The following is a 19,224-nucleotide window of genomic DNA, read 5'->3' as shown; positions in this document are numbered from 1 at the left end:
GAAAGTTTCCCCAATCATACTGTAATCATTGGTAGAGACTTTAATCATCCAACATTTAATTGGGGAAATCAGTTTTGTTAGTGGCAGGCGTGATAAGACATGATGTGAAACTTTACTAAATACCTTCTCTGAAAACTACCTAGAACAGTTATGAACCCCACTCATGATGGAAATACATTAGATCTAATGGCAACAGAAAGATCTGATCTCTTTGAGGACATCCACAATGAAAATGGTATCAGTGACTATGATGCGGTTCTGGCAGCAGAGTTTACTAGTGTACAAAGGACTAGATTATGTCAGAAAAATAATAATACATGACAAATACTTACAACTGAAACAAATAAGCTAATTTACCTTCCACAGGTCCCAAGTGGAATGATACAGATAACAGTACCGTAGGTGCAACTACAATTGAAGGGTATCTGTTGAGACACCAGACAAACATGTGGTTCCTGAAGAGGGACAGCAGCCTCTTCAGCAGTTCCAGGGGCAATAGTCTGGATGTTTGACTGATCTGGCCTTGTAACATTAACCAAAACAGTTTTGCTATGCTGGTATTGCAAACAGCTGAAAGCAAGGAAAACTACAGCCATAATTTTTCCCAAGGGCATGCAGCTTTACTGTATGTTAAATGATGATGGCATCTTCTTGAGTAAAATATTCCAGAGGTAAAATAGTCCCTCATTCGGACCTCTGGGTGGGGATTACTCCGGAGAACATCATTATCACGAGAAACAAAACTGGCGTTCTTCAGATTGGAATGTGAATGTCAGATCCCTTAATCGGGCAGGTAGGTTAGAAAATTTAAAAAGGGAAACGGACAGGTTAAAGTTAGATATAGTGGGAATTAGTGAAGTTTAGTGGCAGGAGGAACAAACCTCTGGTCAGGGGAATACAGGATTACAAATACAAAATCCAATAGGGGTAATGCAGGACTAGAAAAAAAAATAGTTCGAATGGCTCTGAGCACTATGGGACTTAAAATCTGTGGTCATCAGTCCCGTATAACTGAGAACTACTTAAACCTAACTAACCTAAGGACATCACACACTCCCATGCCCGAGGCAGGATTCGAACCTGCTACCGTAGCGGTCACGCGGTTCCAGACTGAACCACCTAGAACCGCACGGCCACACCGGCCGGCCACAGGAGTAGATTTAATAATGAATAAACAAATAGGAGTGTGTATAAGCTACTATGAACAGCATAGTGAATGCATTATTGCAGCCAAGATAGACATGAAGCCCACGCCTACCACAGCAGTACAAGTATATATGCCAACTAGTTCTGCAGATGATGAAGAGATTGAAGAAATGTATGATGTGATAAAAAAATTATTCAGATAGTTAATAGTAATGAGGGACTGGAATTTTATAGTAGGAAAAGGAAAAGAAGGAAAAGTAGTAGGTGAATGTGGGCTGGGGGGTAAGGAATGAAAAAGGAAACTGCCTGGGAGAATTTTGTGCATAGCTAACACTTGGTTCAAAAATCATAAAAGAAGGTTGTATACATGGAAGAAGCCTGGAGATACTGACAGGTTTCAGATAGATTATATATGGGTAATACAGAGATTTAGGAACAAGATGTGGACTCAACCACAATCTATTGGTTATGAACTGTAGATTAAAACTGAAGAAACTACAAAAATCTAGGAATTTAAGGAGATGGACCTTGATAAACTGAAAGAACCAGTGGTTGTAAAAAGTTTCAGAGAGAGCATAAGTGAATGATTGACAAATACAGGGGAAAGAAATACAGTAGAAGAAGAATGGATAGCTTTGAGAGATGCAATAGTGAAGGCAGCAGAGGATCAAGCAGGTAAAAAGAAGAGGGCTAGTAGAAACCCTTGGGTCAGAAGAGATATTGAATTTAATTGATGAAAGGAGAAAACATAAAAATACAGTAAATGAAGCAGGTGAAAAGACAAAGTCTTAAAAATGAGATCGACAGGATGTGCAAAATGGGTTGGCAAGGATGGCTCGGGGACAAATGTAAAGATGTAGAGGCATATATCATTATCGGTAAGATAGATACTGCCTAAAGGGAAAATTATAGAGACCTTTGGAGAAAACCTTTATGAATATCAAATGCTCAGATGGAAAACCAGTCCTGAGCAAAGAAGGAAAGCAGAAAGGTGGAAGGAGTATATAGAGATTCTATACAAGGGTGATGTACTTGAGGGCAATACTATGTAAGAGGACGTAGATGAGGATAAAATGGGAGATATTATACAACATGAAGAGTTTGATAGAGCACTGAAAGACCTAAGTCAAAATGAGGCCCGGGGAGTATACAACATCTCTTTAGAACAACTGATAGCCTTGAGAAAGCCTGCCACAACAAAACTCTACCATCTGATGAGCAAGATGTATGAGACAGGCAAAATACCTTCAGACTTCAAGAAGAATATAAAAATTCCAATCCTAAAGAAAACAGGTGTCAATAGGTATGAACATCACTGAACTATAAGCTTAATAAATCATGGCTGCAAGATACTAACACAAATTCTTTACAGGCAAATGGAAAAACTGGTAGAAGCTGACCTCATGCAAGATCAGTTTGGATTCTGTAGAAATGTTGGTACACATGAGGCAATAATGACCCTACAACATATCTTAGAAAATATATTAAGGAAAGGCAAACCTACATTTCTCACATTTGTAGACTTAGAGATAGCTTTGGACAATGTCAACTGGAATACTCTCTTTCAAATTTTGAAGGTAGCATGGGTAAAATACAGGGAGTAAAAGGCTACTTACAATTTGTACAGAATCCAGATGGCAATTATAAGAGTCAAGGGGCACGAAAGGGACGTAGTGATTGAGAAGGGATTGAGACAGGCTTGTAGCCTATCCCTAATAGTATTCAGTTTGTACATTGAGCATGCAGTAAAGGACACAAACAAAAAATTTGGAGTAGGAATTAAAACCCACGGAGAAGAAATAAAAACTTTGAGGTTTGCCAATGACATATTAATTCTGTCAGAGACAGCAAAAGACCTGGAAGAGCAGCTAAGTGGAATGGACAGTGTCTTGGAAGGAGGATATAAGATGAACATCAACCAAAGAAAAATGAGGATAGTGGAATGTAGTCAAATTAAATCAGATGATGCTTAGGGAATTAGATTAGGAAATGAGACACTGAAAGTAGAAGTTTTAGTTTTGCTATTTGGAGAGCAAAATAACTGATGATGTTCGAAATAGAGAGCATATAAAATGTAGACTGGCAATGGCAAGTAAAGTGTTTCTGAAGACGAGAAATTTGCTAACACCAAGTATAGATTTAAGTGGCAGGAAGTCTTTTCTGAAAGTATTTGTATGGAGTGTAGCCATGTATGGAAGTGAAACATGGACGATAAATAGTTTGGACAGGAAGAGGATAGAAGTTTTTGAAATGTGGTGCTACAGAAGAATGCTGAAGATTAGATGGGTAGATCACATAACTAATGAGGAAGTATTGAATAGGATTGGGGAGAAGAGGAGTTTGTGGCACAACTTGACGAGGAGAGCAGTTGAACGGAATGGACAGTGTCTTGAAGGGAGGATATAAGATTAACATCAACAAAAGCAAAATGAGGATAATGGAATGTAGTCGAATTAAGTCAGGTGATGCTGAGGGAATTAGATTAGGAAATGAGACACTTAAAGTAGTAAAGGAGTTTTGCTATTTGGGGAGCAAAATAACTGATGATGTTTGAGGTAGAGAAGATATAAAATGTAGACTGGCAATGGCAAGGAAAGCGTTTCTGAAGAAGAGAAATTTGTTAACATCGAGTATAGATTTAAGTGTCAGGCAGTCGTTTCTGAAAGTATTTGTATGGAGTGTAGCCATGTATGGGATTGAAACATGACAATAAACAGTTTAGACAAGTAGAAATTTAATATTATGGTCAAAGTCGGTAAAAAAGAGAATTTACCAATTGAAACAATGGCTTCACCGTCAGATTTCGAAAATGAAGCGGTAAATCTAAATGAATCACTCATAGATTTCACTGCAGATGAGTTAGAAAATCAAACCCCGGACTTGAATATGTCCACCGCGAATACGGAGATCACACAAAATAACGAAAATGGTCGTCCGACCACTGGAATTAATGAAACTGCAGCGGGTGCGGATCAATTTAATGAAATGACGGAAGACAGTATTGCGCTTGACTCGCTTACTATTTTCTTGAAAAAGTTGGAATTACGCGATCGCGAACGCGATCAGCGGGAAAAAGAGAGGGAAGCTTTACGCGATCAGTGGGAAAAGAAACAGGAACAAAGAGACAAAGAATTAAAAAAATGAAATAAAAACCGAATTAGCCAACATCAGGTCCGAGCTAATTAATATGAAGCAAGCGTATGCAACAATTTTGAGCCAAGTCAATAAACTGGACTTCGCATTCTGCAATAAAGGCCGGCCAATGTGACCGAGCGGTTCTAGGCGCTTCAAGCCGGAATCGCGTGACTGCTACGGTCGCAGGTTCGAATCCTGCCTCGGGCATGGATGTGTGTGATGTCCTTAGGTTAGCTGGGTTTAAGTAGTTGTAAGTTCTAGGGGACTGATGACCTCAGATGTTGAGTCGCATAGTGCTCAGAGCCATTTGAACCATTTTTTTCCGCATTGAAGTTGAATATGGAAGACTTAACATCTGTCGTTACGAATCTCAATATAAATAACCAAGGGATTTTGGATGAAGAGCTAGAATCTCACAAAAGGAAAATAAATATTGGAATATCCAATTGGATAACCGCTACATTTGGACATGACGAGAATAGAAGCTTTTGAAATGCGGTGCTACAGAAGAATGCTGAAGAATAGATGGGTAGATCACATAAATAATGAGGCGGTACTGAATAGAATTGGGGAGAAGAGGAATTTGTGGCTTAAGCTGACTAAAAGAAGGGATTGATTAGTAGGACACATTCTGAGGCATCAAGGGATCACCAAATTAGTATTGGAAGGAAGCATGGAGGGTAAAAATCATAGAGATGAATACACTAAGCAGATTCAAAAGGATGTGGGTTGCAGTAGCTATTTGGAGATGAAGACTCTTCCAGAGTATAGAGTAGCATGAATAGCTGCATCAAATCAATCTCTGGACTGAAGACCTAAACACAGATAGTTGATAGTGTCCTATATACAGCTACATTAATATTTTGTTTGAATTATTAGATAAAAACTGCAGCTGAGTGTTAAAGGAAGAGGAACAGTGTCTTTTTCTTCTTCACATTATCTGTTTTCCACATATTATACATAAACATATGTAAAGCAATTCCCATAATTATCAGTGAGTTGATTAGCACTACTCTGAATCTGTTTCTTGTATTCTTTACAGAAGTAGCCTGCAGTGACTGTTTCTGTCTGTTAATGTATGACATCATTTTTTCCCCTCCTAGGGGTTCTAGAGAGCACTATATGTGAATTAATGAATGCATAGAACTATTTAGCAAGGTATGCAGGGAAGAAATGAATGATTCAACATCACAGCATGTGATCTACATTTCCTAAACAATAAGTAAATGAAGAAAAAAACAAGTAACACATTTAACAAACATTTCAATTGCCCAGAGAACTTTCCTTGACCTCTTAAAAATCATTAATATGTGACCAGTGAATGAAGGGAGAGAAACTACGAACACAAAGAATTGGAGACCAATTTAACTAAAGTCAGTATTTGGCAAGTTACTTGAAAGCGAAATTCTTGAGGAAATGGAACCTATATTCTGTAAATATTGCATAGTAAACAACTTGTATCATGGTTTCCGAAAACAGTGATCTACAGAAACAGCAGTGGCAACTTTTTACTTGTGAACAGATCATATATGGTAAACAAAGTTACTGGCACTTTTTTAGATCTGTCTAAAATCTTTGATTCTATGAATCATTCAGTACTCTTATGCAATGAAGAAACTCATGGCATCAGAGAAATAGCACTAGGTTTCTTATATTCTTTCCTTAGTGATAGATGACAGTAATGCTACCCAGATAGCTCATTTTGCATGAGGTGTACACAAGGGCTTTTTAGAATAGCTGACTCTCCTTCCAGTCCAGATAATAAAATCAGGAGAGGACCAGGATGTATAAGTACAAAGTGCAAAGAAAAGTCCCCTACAGGGCAGAGCATTAAAATTCTACTGATTAACTGCCTAAGCATTTGCAAAAGTGTCAGAATTTGAAGTGCCCTGAAAAACTATGAAGCTCACATTATACTAACTACAAAAAGATATTCAGAATCCAAAATTGAAAGCAGCGAGATTTTTGGGGAAAATTTAAGTGTATATTGAAATGACAGGCTCATGGTAAATGGAGGTGGTATTTTTGTTGCAGTAAATGAGAAACTCAAATCTACCAAAACTGAAATTGGAATGGCACGCACACTTAGCATCAAGAGTGGTCATAAACTTATAGTCAAAACTTCTTATTGACCAGCAGACTCAGTCCCAGATGTAACCAAAAACTTTAGAGGGAAACTAGGTTCACTAGTAAGTAAGTTCCCCAATCATACTGTAATCATGGGAGGAAACTTTAATCATCAAACAATTAACTGAAAAAATTACAATTTTGTAAGTAGTGGGAATGGCAAGATGTCATGTTCTCTGAGAACTACCTAGAACAGATTGTTTAACACTTTCACACCTGAGCCCAATGCTGACTTGTGTGCCCAGCAAGCTGAGCATTTTTCATTATTTTTAGAATCCAATAATTTTTTAAGCTGTAATGCTAGAGGTAAAAACTTTTTATCTTTTTGCAGACTAATGTGTCATCTTTTTGAAGAAATAGGTTGTGGCTGGCAAAAGAAAGAAACAAATTATTGATACCAAAAAATATTACTATATATTTTCAGATTTTGAAAAATGTCAAACATTGAATGTAAGACACATAATTTGTTTTTGTGTGGTATTCCGTGAAACATTCCGGTATACATCAAGTGACATTACCCGCTTGACACCACCAACATGTCTCTTTCCTTTCTCACTTGCCAGTCTGCGCTTTGATCCCTTCTGAACAAATTTTACAAACCTGTGAAGGGTTTGCTTTCTTCTCCATCACTGGGATCTTCTATACAAAATGTCTTCCCTACAGTCTGTCATTGATTGGACTATTTACAGGCTCAGTTTCCTTGTGTGCTCTTTTCACAAGAGACTCGCCAACCTGTAGAAGAAATATCTTCAGACTACATTTTTTTTCCTGTCTTCAACGTTTCTTGTCTGCTTGTACAATACATATGCATTTGTGAGACACATCACAAACATATGAAAAAACAACTCTTTCCACCATTTGAACTGCTTCCTGCCAAATGGATAGTAAGCAACCATCTGATCAAAATGATCCACTTCTGTTTTATAAGTATTGTAGTCCAACACTACATCTGGTTTCATTTCGTTGATGCAGCCCTGTTTAGTATGCACTGACACTTTTGACATCGTGGCCTTGTGACAAGTTGAAAGCATCAACAGATCCCTTGTATCTTTCCACTTTAAGCAAAGTTAAGTGTTCTCGCCTCATAAAAATCATTTCCCCCTCTCTTTATCTTCTTTTTCACAATGGTATCTTTGGGAAGGTGGTTAAATACTGCAGGAGAGTAATATCTGTCCTTGAAGACAGTATGGCCTTTACTGAAATATTTTGAAAGTAGTCTGTCTAAGAGTGGTATAACACCACTCTCTTCAGATCCTTTTCCCATGTACACTTATAAGTTCAAGCAATAGCCAGTCTTTGCATCACATACCATAAATAATTTCACACCATATTTATCAGGTTTATTTCTCATATAAACTCTGAAGTGAATTCTTCCTCTGAACCCACACATACCTTAATCAATAGTCAATTGTTGGGAGGGAGCATATGATACTTGACATGATCGAACCATACTGTCATAAAACATTCTAATTTTGAATAGTGGGTCATAATTCTGTTGCCCTTTAGGTTTGTAATTTTCATTATGGTTCAAGTGCAAGTTTGACAGAATTGCTTTGAATCTGCCCATGCTCATTATGCTAGGAGCAAAGGATGAAGAAAGCATGTAATTTGTCGACCAATAATCATGCAATGATGACTTTTTCACAAGAAACATGTGTAAAATAATAGCAAGAAAAGAATAAATGTCATTCAGCTTCACAGGCTGCCACTTAGCAAATAAACTGTTTGTATTTAAAGAGTTATTCCTTCTCATTTTATTGAAGATACTTGCTGCATATATACTAGTTTCAGTTTTGATTGTTTTCTTCTCCTTCATCTTCGCAGATGGATCACTTAGGACCATGCATAATCAACATTTGTTGGTCTTCCTTTTCAGCCAGTATTCCTTCATAAGCAACGAATGGGCTAGCTTTCATTGTGTAGACAACATATGTCGGTTAGTTTTTCTCTCTTCTTCCTCAAAACCCCGTATGTTTGCGATTTTTCTGATTTCATTTCTGTCATGTAGATTTGGAGACCCTAATTCTCTCAGGTCTTTTTCCATCTGTTTGTACCAGTTCGGTCTTGTAGTTTTGTTCTTTAAAAAGATATGGATTTTGTGTGTTAACTTCTTTGAGTCCATTCTTTCTAAATGCCCCATGAATTGGATTCATCTCATGCACATTGTGTCTGGTATTTTGGAGATATTTTTATATATTTCTGCATTGGTTTTTGGATAATGCACACCATCTTTAGTTCTTGATCCTAGGATTTTCCTCATTATTTTACGTTATTTCACTTCTAATTCCCCTTTTAGTGTTCTGTGTTGAAGGTTTAGTGTCTCAGATGCGTAGAGAGCTTCGGGTTCAATTACTGTTGTGTAGTATTGTATTTTGCAGGTCCATGAGAGACTCTTTTGTTGTAAATGTTTTTTGTTAACTGAAACACCTTCTCCATTTTATGGACTCTTGATCTAACAGATTTCTTTTCATTACAATTTTCTGCAATCCATTCACCTAAATATTTAAATTCTTTTATTCGAGAGATGTGGTTATTATCAATTTTGAGATCAGAAGGTGCATCTTTGATGTCAGTCATAAATTTTGTTTTTTCAAATGAAATTTGTAATCCTATTTTTGCTGCCTGCTCTTGTAATAATTCTAGCTGGTTCTGTGCATCGGGTATGTCTTGGGTGATCAGTGCCATTTTGTCAGCAAATGCTAAACAGTCTAATTCTATGATTATATACTTGATTGTTTTCATAATTTCGTCTATCATAAGAACACTGAAATTATCGTAAGCACTTGAGTTTCCATTTATTTGTGCAGTAGCTCCACTATGTTCCACAAAAACAGGAACATTCAGCAAAACATTGTCTCCTGTCCACACTGTATCTTCGTCTTCATTTCGAGAGCACTGTAACTTTTTGGGTGGCAGAGGAGTTTCAAATTCAGTGGCAATTTTAAGGCAATACTCTTGTTCACTTATTTCATCAGCATTGCTATTCTCTGTATATTACAATACATTTATCTTAGCAGTGTTGCCTGTTGTATACACACAAAGAGAAAACCAAATAAAACCTCAGTAAACACATATTTTTAACTTCAACAGCTTACCAACAATAAATGTTTCATTATTATCTGAAACACTTTCCCATTCTTCAATATCTCCTTCAGAACCAGAATCGTCTACAACTTCTTCTTCTAGGAGAGCTAAAATACCTTCATCCTTCAGTCTTTCACACATGATGAAGCTAATTCGCTTAGAAAAAAATCATGCACACTAACTGTCACTAGATCATTAAAACAAAAACTAACTCTGATGATAAAGTATACCAGACATCAATTCAACCTGATATTCTAAATGTTCATTTTGTCAGTCCTCAATCAGGTAACAGCATAATGGAGAATGTGCGTAGGGCAGAGGCACTGCTGCCAGAAATAAACAGTAAGCAGACAGACAGCTTTCACTGGACTTGTGTAACTGAGAAGATGGTCAATGAATCAATAGCTAAGCTCAGTAATTCTAGAGCAGAGGATTACTATTGTCTCTCAAATTACAGAAATCAAATTGTAACACCACTGACTAAAATAATCAACAAAATTTTAAATGAAGGTAATTATCGAGAATGTTTAAAAATATCTGTAGTTAAACCAGTAGATAAAAATGGAGATACAGCATCACCATATAACTACTGACCAATATCACCTATACCCATGACATCAAAAATAATAGAATATTGTATGCATAAACAGACGAGTCAATACTTTGAACATAATGATATACTCGCCTCCTCACAGTATGGTTTCAGATACAGCATTTCTACAGTCAAAGCAGTTGAGATAATGATAGCAAAAATATACAATTGTTTTGAAAATAAAGATATTATCTGTGCAACACTGTTGAACCTCAGGAAAGCTTTTTGAAATGGTCTCTCACAATATTCTCGTAGAAAAACTCTACCACTATGGAGTGAGAGAGAATGCTCTATGCCTAATGCAGTCATACTTGGACAACAGAAAACAGTTAGTTAAGGTAAATAATCAAATGTAAGAATGTCTCCCAGTTGTAAAGGGCATAACTCAAGGATCTGTTCTTGGACCTTTCCTTTTCATTATTTATATAAATGATTCACCTGCAGTTGTACCATGTGATGCAATGCTATATGCTGATGACACAACACTCATCACATGTGATACAAATCTTGAAAATGTGCAACACAGAATGGCAGGGGCAATGGTGAGGTGCACTACTTGGTTTGAGGCAAATGTACTGCAGAAGAATGATAGTAAAACTGAAACTATTGTATTCAGTCTGAATGCTCCCAGTCATGATAACAAAACAGTAAAAATATTAGGCTTTCATATAGATCAAAAGCTCAGCTGGGATACTCACACAGGGAAGATATGTGGCAAATTGGCACATGCCATATATATTCTGTACAAGCTGAGGAGCAGTGTCAGTAAAGAACTTCTGTTGTAGTATATGCATATTTTGCATTCTTCCATTCATATACTATTGTGAGGCAATTCCATAGGCTCAAAATTAGTGTTTAAAAGGCAAAAGGAAGCCATAAGATAAATAGCAGAACTTAGCCCATATGAATCATGTCGAGATTATTTTAAGAAACTAAATATAATGACAGTGCCTAGCCTGCATATTTACAAGTGGCTTGTCTTTGTTAAAGAGAATCTGAGTAAATTTGACTTAAGCAGAACAGTTCATGACCAAAAGAAGTGGACATACATTTAATATGCCATATGATAGGCTTGCAGAGACACATAGCAGTTACAAATATCTTCGTCCTGTCTACTTCAAAAAATTACCTGAAAATGCCTACACAGTGCCAGTAAATAAATTTAAAAGTAGTTTTTTGAGGTGGATCAAAAGTAAAGTAATTTACTCTGCTCAAGAGTTCCTTGAGTATGTGACAAATGACCCACTTTCCTTATGAGAATGAACTATAAATTAACTGCAAACTATACATATGCCACACTGCGCAAATATTTTATTACTGTTTCATGTACTTATTATTAATTATCTGTTTTATTATTTATTTGTCATTCACTGAACTCTGTAATTCATTTATCTTGTAATTGATCTACTAGGAAACTTCTTGTTGTTATTGACATTTGCACAAATATGTATTGCATCCATCTTGGATTATTATATTGCAGTTAATAACATTTGTCATGTCAAAGTTTATATTATTATTATTGTTATTATAATTATGTTAATACTGAAGACACTAATTGCATGTAAATATGCTCAATGGTGGAATAAAACATTTGCATTTGTATTTGTAGATACAAATGCGAAAAATGCAGGAATTTTTGAAGTCAAAATTCACCCTACATGCATGCAAAAAGTGTAAGAAACACTCAACAGATGGCAGCACATGATGCAGGAAGCTCAACGGACACAATAACATGTGATGGAAACCCTACCAAATTAGAAAACAGTGAAAATTCTGCAGCTGACTGCCATCCGAGTTGCACTTGTACTCTGGACACTCAGCAATATCAATAAGCCCAAGTCACACTCGGGTTCCATCAAGAAAGTGTTAAAAGCCCACTCTTGATGGAAATACAAGGTGCGGCAATTAAATAACAAAATTGCTCACTTCCAATAATGTAACCGCCTGGGAGTAGGTTGGTACTGGATTGCAGTTGACCTTGAACCTTCAAGATCAATCACCATCTGTTTCATCTTTATATTTGATTTAGTTTGCTTTTGAGCCTTGTTTGTATAGGATGTTGTTCTGTAGTAGTCCGTGAGAATGGTGAACTTAAAAACTGAACAGTGCATTAACTTCAAATTCCTGATGAAATTATAAGTCACCAGCAGTATGTTTTCTATTTTAAAGGAGGTGTTTGGTAATAATCCTTGGGTTTTTGAATTGCACAAATGATTTTCAGAAGGTTGCAGAGGGGTTGAAAGATGATAAACATTCCATTCAATCTGAGAGTTCAAGAACTGAAGCAAATGTTCATAAAACTAATGAAATTGTGTGGAATGACTGACATCTGAGCATTGAGATGATTATGGACCTGCTAAACAAAATCAAAGAGACAGCAAGACCAATTTTGTATGATGAATTACACATGACAAAAGTTTGCACAAAACTGGTTCTGAAAAACCTCTCTCAGGAACAAAAAGACTACTATCAGAAGAATATTTGCTCTGGTGTCACAGAATAGTTCAATGGAGAAGTAGACATGCTCACACATGTCATGATGTGTAATGAAACATGGTTCTTTCAGTATGTCCCAGAAACAAAGTGTCAATCACTGCACTGGAAGACTCCCACATTGTCAAGAATGAAAAAAGTACAGATGAGCAACTTGAAACTAAGGCAATGCTGGTAGTTTTTTCTTATATCAGGAAAGTTATCATGATTGAATGGGTGCCTGAGGTCAAACCATTAATCAGAAATACTACTAGGATGTCCTAACACAGAGACAAGGGCATTGTCAGGAGTGCCCCAGGGAACTGTGATGGGACTGCTGTTGTCTCTGTATACATAAATGATTTGGCAGATTGGGTGGGCAGCAATCTTGGATTGTTTGATGATGATGCCATGGTGTACAATCAGGTGTTGAAGCTGAGTGACTGCAGGAAGGTACAAGATAACTTACACCAAATTTCCAGTTGGTGTGATGAATGGCAGCCAGCCCTAAATGTGGGAAAATGTAAGTTAATGTGGATGAGTAGGAAGATCAAACATATAATGTTTGGGTACAGTATCCCTAGTGACGTGCTTGACACAGACAAGTCATTCAAATATCTGTGCATGACACTGCAAAGTGATATGCGATGAAACGAGCATGTGAGAACTATGGTAGGTGAAGGTGAATGCTCAACTTTGGTTTATTGGGAGAATTTTAGGAAAGAGTAGTTCACCTGTAGAGGAGACCACATATGGAACACTGGTGCAACCTATTCTTGAATATTGCTTGAGTGTTTGGGACTCATACCAGGTCTGATTGAAGGAAGACATCGAAACAGTCCAGAAGTGCGCAGCTAGATTTGTTACCAGCAGGTTTGAACAACGTGTAAGTGTTATAGAGATGCTTTAGGAACTCAAATGGGAATCCCTGGAGGGAAGGTAAACAACGTTTTGAGAAACATTATTGAGAAAATTTAGAGACCTGTCATTTGAAGCTGATTGCCAAACAATTTTACTGCTGCCAACATACATTGTGGGTAAGGACCATGAAGATAAGATTGAGAAATTAGGGCTCATGTGGAGGCATACAGACAGTCATTTTTCCCTTGCTCTATTCATGAGGGAAACAGGAAAGGAAATGAAAAGTAGGGGTACGGGATAAGCTTTGCTACATACTGTACCGTGGCTTGCAGAGTATCTATGTAGATGTAGATGCAGAAGTAGAAAGTCCAGATTTGTGGAAGAATAAGGCTTGGATTCTGAATCAGGACCACACACCAGCCCGTAGTGTGATATCTGTGAAACATGTTTTGGCAGACAAGTGTATTCCTGCGCTCAGACATCCTCTGTATCCACCAGATACACCTGTGACTTTTATCTGTTCTGAAAAATGAAAAGTGCATTGAAGAGAATGCATTTTCAGTTTGTTGAATAGGCAAAAACAAAAATAGTAGAGTTGTCAAAGGGAGTGAGAATGGATGACCTACAGCATTGCTTTGAACAATGGAAGAGATGTATGCAGCAGTTTATAGATAGCACAATGGTGTATGTCGAAGAAGATAAAAACTAATTGTAAATCTGTTTGCAATATGTCACATTCCTGACATCAGTCTCATTATTTAATTGCCACAGTTCATTTATTTTATCTCCTGACATCAGTCTCATTATTTAATTGCCACAGTTCATGTATTTTATCTAATAGCAACACATAGACCTGACCTCTTTGTGGATTTCCACGTGTATCTGGCATCAGTGAGCATGATGCAGTTGTAGCGGTAATGATTACAAAGGTATGAAGAGCAGCTAAAACAAATAGAAGGATTCATATTTTCAACAAACTAGATGTGGGAGGAGTACCAGTTTATCTGCCAGCAAGAAAATCACAACACTTATCATGTAGTTGAACCATGGATCAGATTTAGAAAAGTAGTTGAACATGCACTTGACTGATATGTACCTACCAGAATAGTTCATGATATACACTGCAAAGAAAATTCTAAAGAAGGAGAGGCTACTACAGAATAGACGTAAATCATGACATAGGGAGATGCTGAATGAAACACATTTGGCTGCCATGAAAGCAATGCATGAAGCCTTCAATGACTACCATAGTGGAATATTATTGAAGGATCTCTCTCACAAAACCCCAAAAAATTGTGGTTGTTTGTAAAAGCTATTCGTTGTGGCAGATTTGATGTCCAGACACATTATGGGCAAGAGAGGTACTGAAACTGAAGGTAGAAAATAAAAAGCAGAAATGCCTAACTCTATTTTCAAGTGTTTCTTTACAAATGAAAATCCAAGGATATTGCCCCAGTTTAATTCACACATCTCTGAAAAGGTGAATGACATAGATATTAGTGTCAACAGTGTTGAGAAACAGTAGAAATCATTAAAACTAAACAAATATCCATGATCCGACTGGCTCACTATCAGATTTGAAGCTGAGTTATCGCTCCTTTTAACCATAATTCTCTGTAGATCCCTCAAACAAAAAACTGTGCCTAGTAGTGGGAAGAAAGCACAAGTCACTCCAGTCTACAAAAAGGGTAGTAGAAGTGATTCACAAAACTACTGTACATTGTCCTTGACATTCATTTGTTGTAGAATCTTAGAACAAATTCTGAGGTCAAATGTCATGAGATGTCTTGAACAAAATGATCTCCTTCATACCTGCCAGCATAGATTACAAAAACAGAGATCTTGTGACACACAACTCATATTTTTCTCATTACAACCTGAATACCATGGACCAAGACAATCAAGTAGATGCAATATTTCTCAGTTTCCAAACAGCATTTGACAGAATACCCCCATCTACACTTGTTATTGAAAGTATGGTCATATGAGGTAGCAAGCAAAATTGGTGACTGGATTTTTTTGTCAGGGGCGATGCAGCATGTTATCTTGGATGGGAAATCATCAATGGATGGAGAAGTAACTTCCAGTGTGGCCCAGGGAAGTGTGCTGGGATTCTTGCTGTTCATATTGTACATCAGTGATTTTGTGGACAACACTAATAGTAACATACAGGAGTTTTCTATAATGAAGTAGCCTATTATCTAAGAAAAGCTACATACTTATTCATTCATATCTTCATAAGATTTCGAAGTGGTACAAGGATTGGCAACTTCCTTTAAATTTTCACAAACATAAAAATGTGTAATTTGGTGTCAACAACTCACAGCTGTTATCAGCCAACTCATAAAAACACCTGGGTGGAAGACTTCAGTTTATTGGTGGGATACTATGGAAATGCAATCATTCTACAAAGGAGAGTGCCTAAAAACCACTCATGCAACCCAACCTGTGATATTATTCAAGTGTTTGGGACATGTGTCAAATAAACTAACAAGGAGTATTGATAAAATACAGAGAAGGACAGCACAAATATATACAGATTTGTTTGACACGTAGGAGAGTTTCACAGAGATGCTGAAGAAACTGAACCAGTAGACTCTTGAAGATGACTGTAATATCAATGAGTCACTGTTGGAATCGGCCAACTCATACAGATACATGAGTGTAACAGTTTGTAGGGATATGAAGTGGACTGATCACATAGGCTAAGTCATGGGTAAGGCAGGTGGCACACTTTGGTTTATTGGTAGAATACTGGGGAAGTGCAAATGCATCCACAAAGTAGATTGGTTAGAAATCATTCATGTGCCTGGTTCTAGAATATTGCTCAAGTGTGTGGAACTGAACTGGAAGACTCTTGAAGATAGGACATAAAGTTTCACAAAAAAGTCTGTTAATTAAGTTTCAAGATGATGAGTCTAAGAATATACTATAATCCCCTAATTGCTCACAAAGGGATCATGAGAATAAGATTAGATTAATTGTTGCACACACAGACATTCAAAAAATCATTCCTCCTGCACTCTTTATGTGAATGGAAGTGAATGGAATGGGAAGGAACCCTAATAACTCATACAATGGGATGTAACCTCTACCTCTAGCTTGAAAAAGGATTCATCTGAAAGCTAGTGAAGTTTTCATTCTTTTTTGTGTGCATGTCCACAGTTTTGCATTTCTGCTATTTGGTGAGTGGTCATATTTACTGCTAATTTATTTACATTCTGCCCAGAACTTCCTATGTGATATTTATGAAACTTAAAAGTATAACTGAACAGTGAAATCAATGTTCAGTTCTTCATTTATACAGTCCCATATGAGAGCATTCTTGAGCCATTGCCACTTCTTGTTTGTATTAGTGATGTGAGAAAGCCACAAAACTCAAAATTAATGAACTATGCTGATAATATCTTCTTTCTTGCTTAGGACTGTACTGAACAATTAGCAATTCAAAACAGTAAAGAAACCTTTGGTCCAATCACAGTATATTTTATCATGAACAAATTCCCATTGAATAAGGATACAACAGCTGTGATGAATAAAATTTTACATTATAATCCCTCCCAAGTGTGTGTAAATATCAAATCATCCTGTTCAAAAAAATTATTGACATACATTTCTATGCCTTGCAATGATTGACATCATACAGTAAATGAACAGAGCACCTGTAAAAATACCAGCTGCAATATTTACTTATTAAAATGTCTGACAACCATAATAATTCTTCCTGTCCAATAACAAATCTACTGCCAAAGAACACACTTACATTTGCAATTTGAGACTAAGATTTGAGGAAGGGCACTGGCAGTCAACTGTCTCAAGCCCCAAAAGATGGTTGTTACAATTGCTAAGAACTATTCGATTAAGTGTAATTTACAAACTGTGTACTATTTGTATGTTTTTAGGATAAATATGTTTGTAAAAGAGAATGTATCACATAAAAGCATTAATTATCGCAATACATGAACAAGATATGATTATCATAATATATCTGAGTTACGAAAAAGCTAGAAATCACAGCCCATTTGTTTCTGCAAGACATTTCTTTAACAGGTGGCCTAATGATACAAAGCAACACCAGAGAAGTATTTAAGGACAAATTGAAATAGTTATTAATTAATAGATTTTTATAATTGCTCCAAGATTTCTAAACTTCATTTCTAAAGTACTATTTTGGCATTTTATTCAGTTACAGTACATTAGTGGTAGTAAATATTTATTTAACTAACATAAATATACAAAAAAGATGATAAAGTGAAGATTGTATATATTGTTATGGGAAAATGAAGATTATTATCATTTTAAAAATGAGTCAAACATATGGAAAAAGACATACTGAGCAAAAGTGATGCAGTTTTAAATTGCTTATCAGTTACATATTTCAAAAAGCTACAATATACCATTTGCATGAACTCGACCCTGTAATAAGGAATTCTATTGCCTATTTTTACTGTCTTGTACATTACACTTACCTCATATGCTTCCTTATGAAGAGGACCAATTGTAGCCTGAGAGAGAGCATGAAGAACACGTGGAGTGCAGTTTGCAGGGCCAGCACTCATCATATACTTGTATGGGATAATCAGTGGTTTGCGGAGCCTGTCTGGGGGTGGTATTGTGCACTCCATGGTGGGAAGGAGTGGATCGCTGTGTGCTGGCAACAGAACTGACTGCCCTACACAACAGCTGAGCAGCTACTGCCCAGTTGCAGAAATAGTGCCTGCTGATAGGGCAACAGCAGATTTGTCCTTCAGATAAGACCCATTCTTTACTGCCTTGCATCTAAGAAGATTAAGATAAGGAAAATGTGAAATTTAATGCTGACAAATGGTTGTTGATGAGCTCTATGTTATCATAGGTACATGCACACTCAGTACTCAGTTTTTGTGAAGTACCATCTGAACACAAAAACAGATTGTATTTAAAGATCATACTCTCATGAACTAACTTCAATTTTCAGTATCTTCAATTCATTTTTAGCAACAATTTGTGACACTGGTAAAAATTTACCTCCAGTATAACTGAAAAACAAGTGTACATAATAGTAAAATGAAAACAACATAGGAAGAAAACAAATTAATTCACATGTCTACTATAAAATCTGCACAAGGAAAGCATGGCTATCAACCTACATTTGTACTCACATTAGCAGCACTGTAACATAATAGGTTTTCCTTAGAAAATGGTGGAAGGCTCCCTAAAAATAGCCATATTTCATATTTAATCAATAAATTTCAACTGTTTTCTGCATTTTCCCAAAGTAAAATAAAATTATACAGTTAAGTATACTTGGACTTCCTTGACATTTCAGTTACACACAGCTGATTTTTAGAAGATAAGATCTAGCCCATATTTTGCAAATTACATTTCTAGAAACCTGCAAAAAATTGTTTTCAGTAGGAACAACTTCCAGTAGAAACACTTCAAATACAGAGCTGCTCCAAATGTCAGAACAGTATTTTCTTTCTTCAGAGAGGTAAAATGTATTGTTTGGTTGAGATTGCAATGGGATGAGAGGTCACGTGATTCAGAGGAGGTTATGTGGAGGCAGAGAGGTAAGAATGAATGAAAAAGTATCAGTAAGAGTAAGGAGATAAAAGCACTGTGTCAGCTTCAGTTTGCAGGTGATAGAACAGGCAGAGATAGGAGTAAATCAGTGTTCAAGAGGAAGGGCAAATAAAATGTGGAAATAAATAATGTAATTAAGGAATAGAAAGAGAAGTGGAAGAGAAACATAAAAAAGGTAGAAAGAGAGGTATATAAACAAGTAATTGTTATCATTTCAACAGGTGACATGCATAAAAGTTAGG

The 19,224-nt window shown here is 36.5% G+C and overlaps 1 protein-coding gene across 1 annotated transcript in view; it reads right to left on the bottom strand.

Annotated features, from left to right (window-relative positions):
* Nucleotides 1-18,220, bottom strand: part of LOC124606765 (alanine--glyoxylate aminotransferase-like) — a 102,613-nt gene extending 84,393 nt beyond the window's left edge. Inside the window, exon 1 of the mRNA XM_047138820.1 lies at nucleotides 17,887-18,220. Coding sequence (XP_046994776.1) covers nucleotides 17,887-18,042 — 156 coding nt within the window. The 5' untranslated portion in view covers nucleotides 18,043-18,220. The remainder of the gene's footprint in view (nucleotides 1-17,886) is intronic.
* Nucleotides 18,221-19,224: the final 1,004 nt, after the last annotated feature.

Source organism: Schistocerca americana, chromosome 3 (genome assembly GCF_021461395.2).
Source record: "Schistocerca americana isolate TAMUIC-IGC-003095 chromosome 3, iqSchAmer2.1, whole genome shotgun sequence".
Taxonomy (NCBI): Eukaryota; Metazoa; Arthropoda; class Insecta; order Orthoptera; family Acrididae; genus Schistocerca; species Schistocerca americana.
The sequence above is the reverse complement of the archived record's forward strand: the minus strand, read 5'-3'. Positions and strand labels throughout refer to the sequence as shown.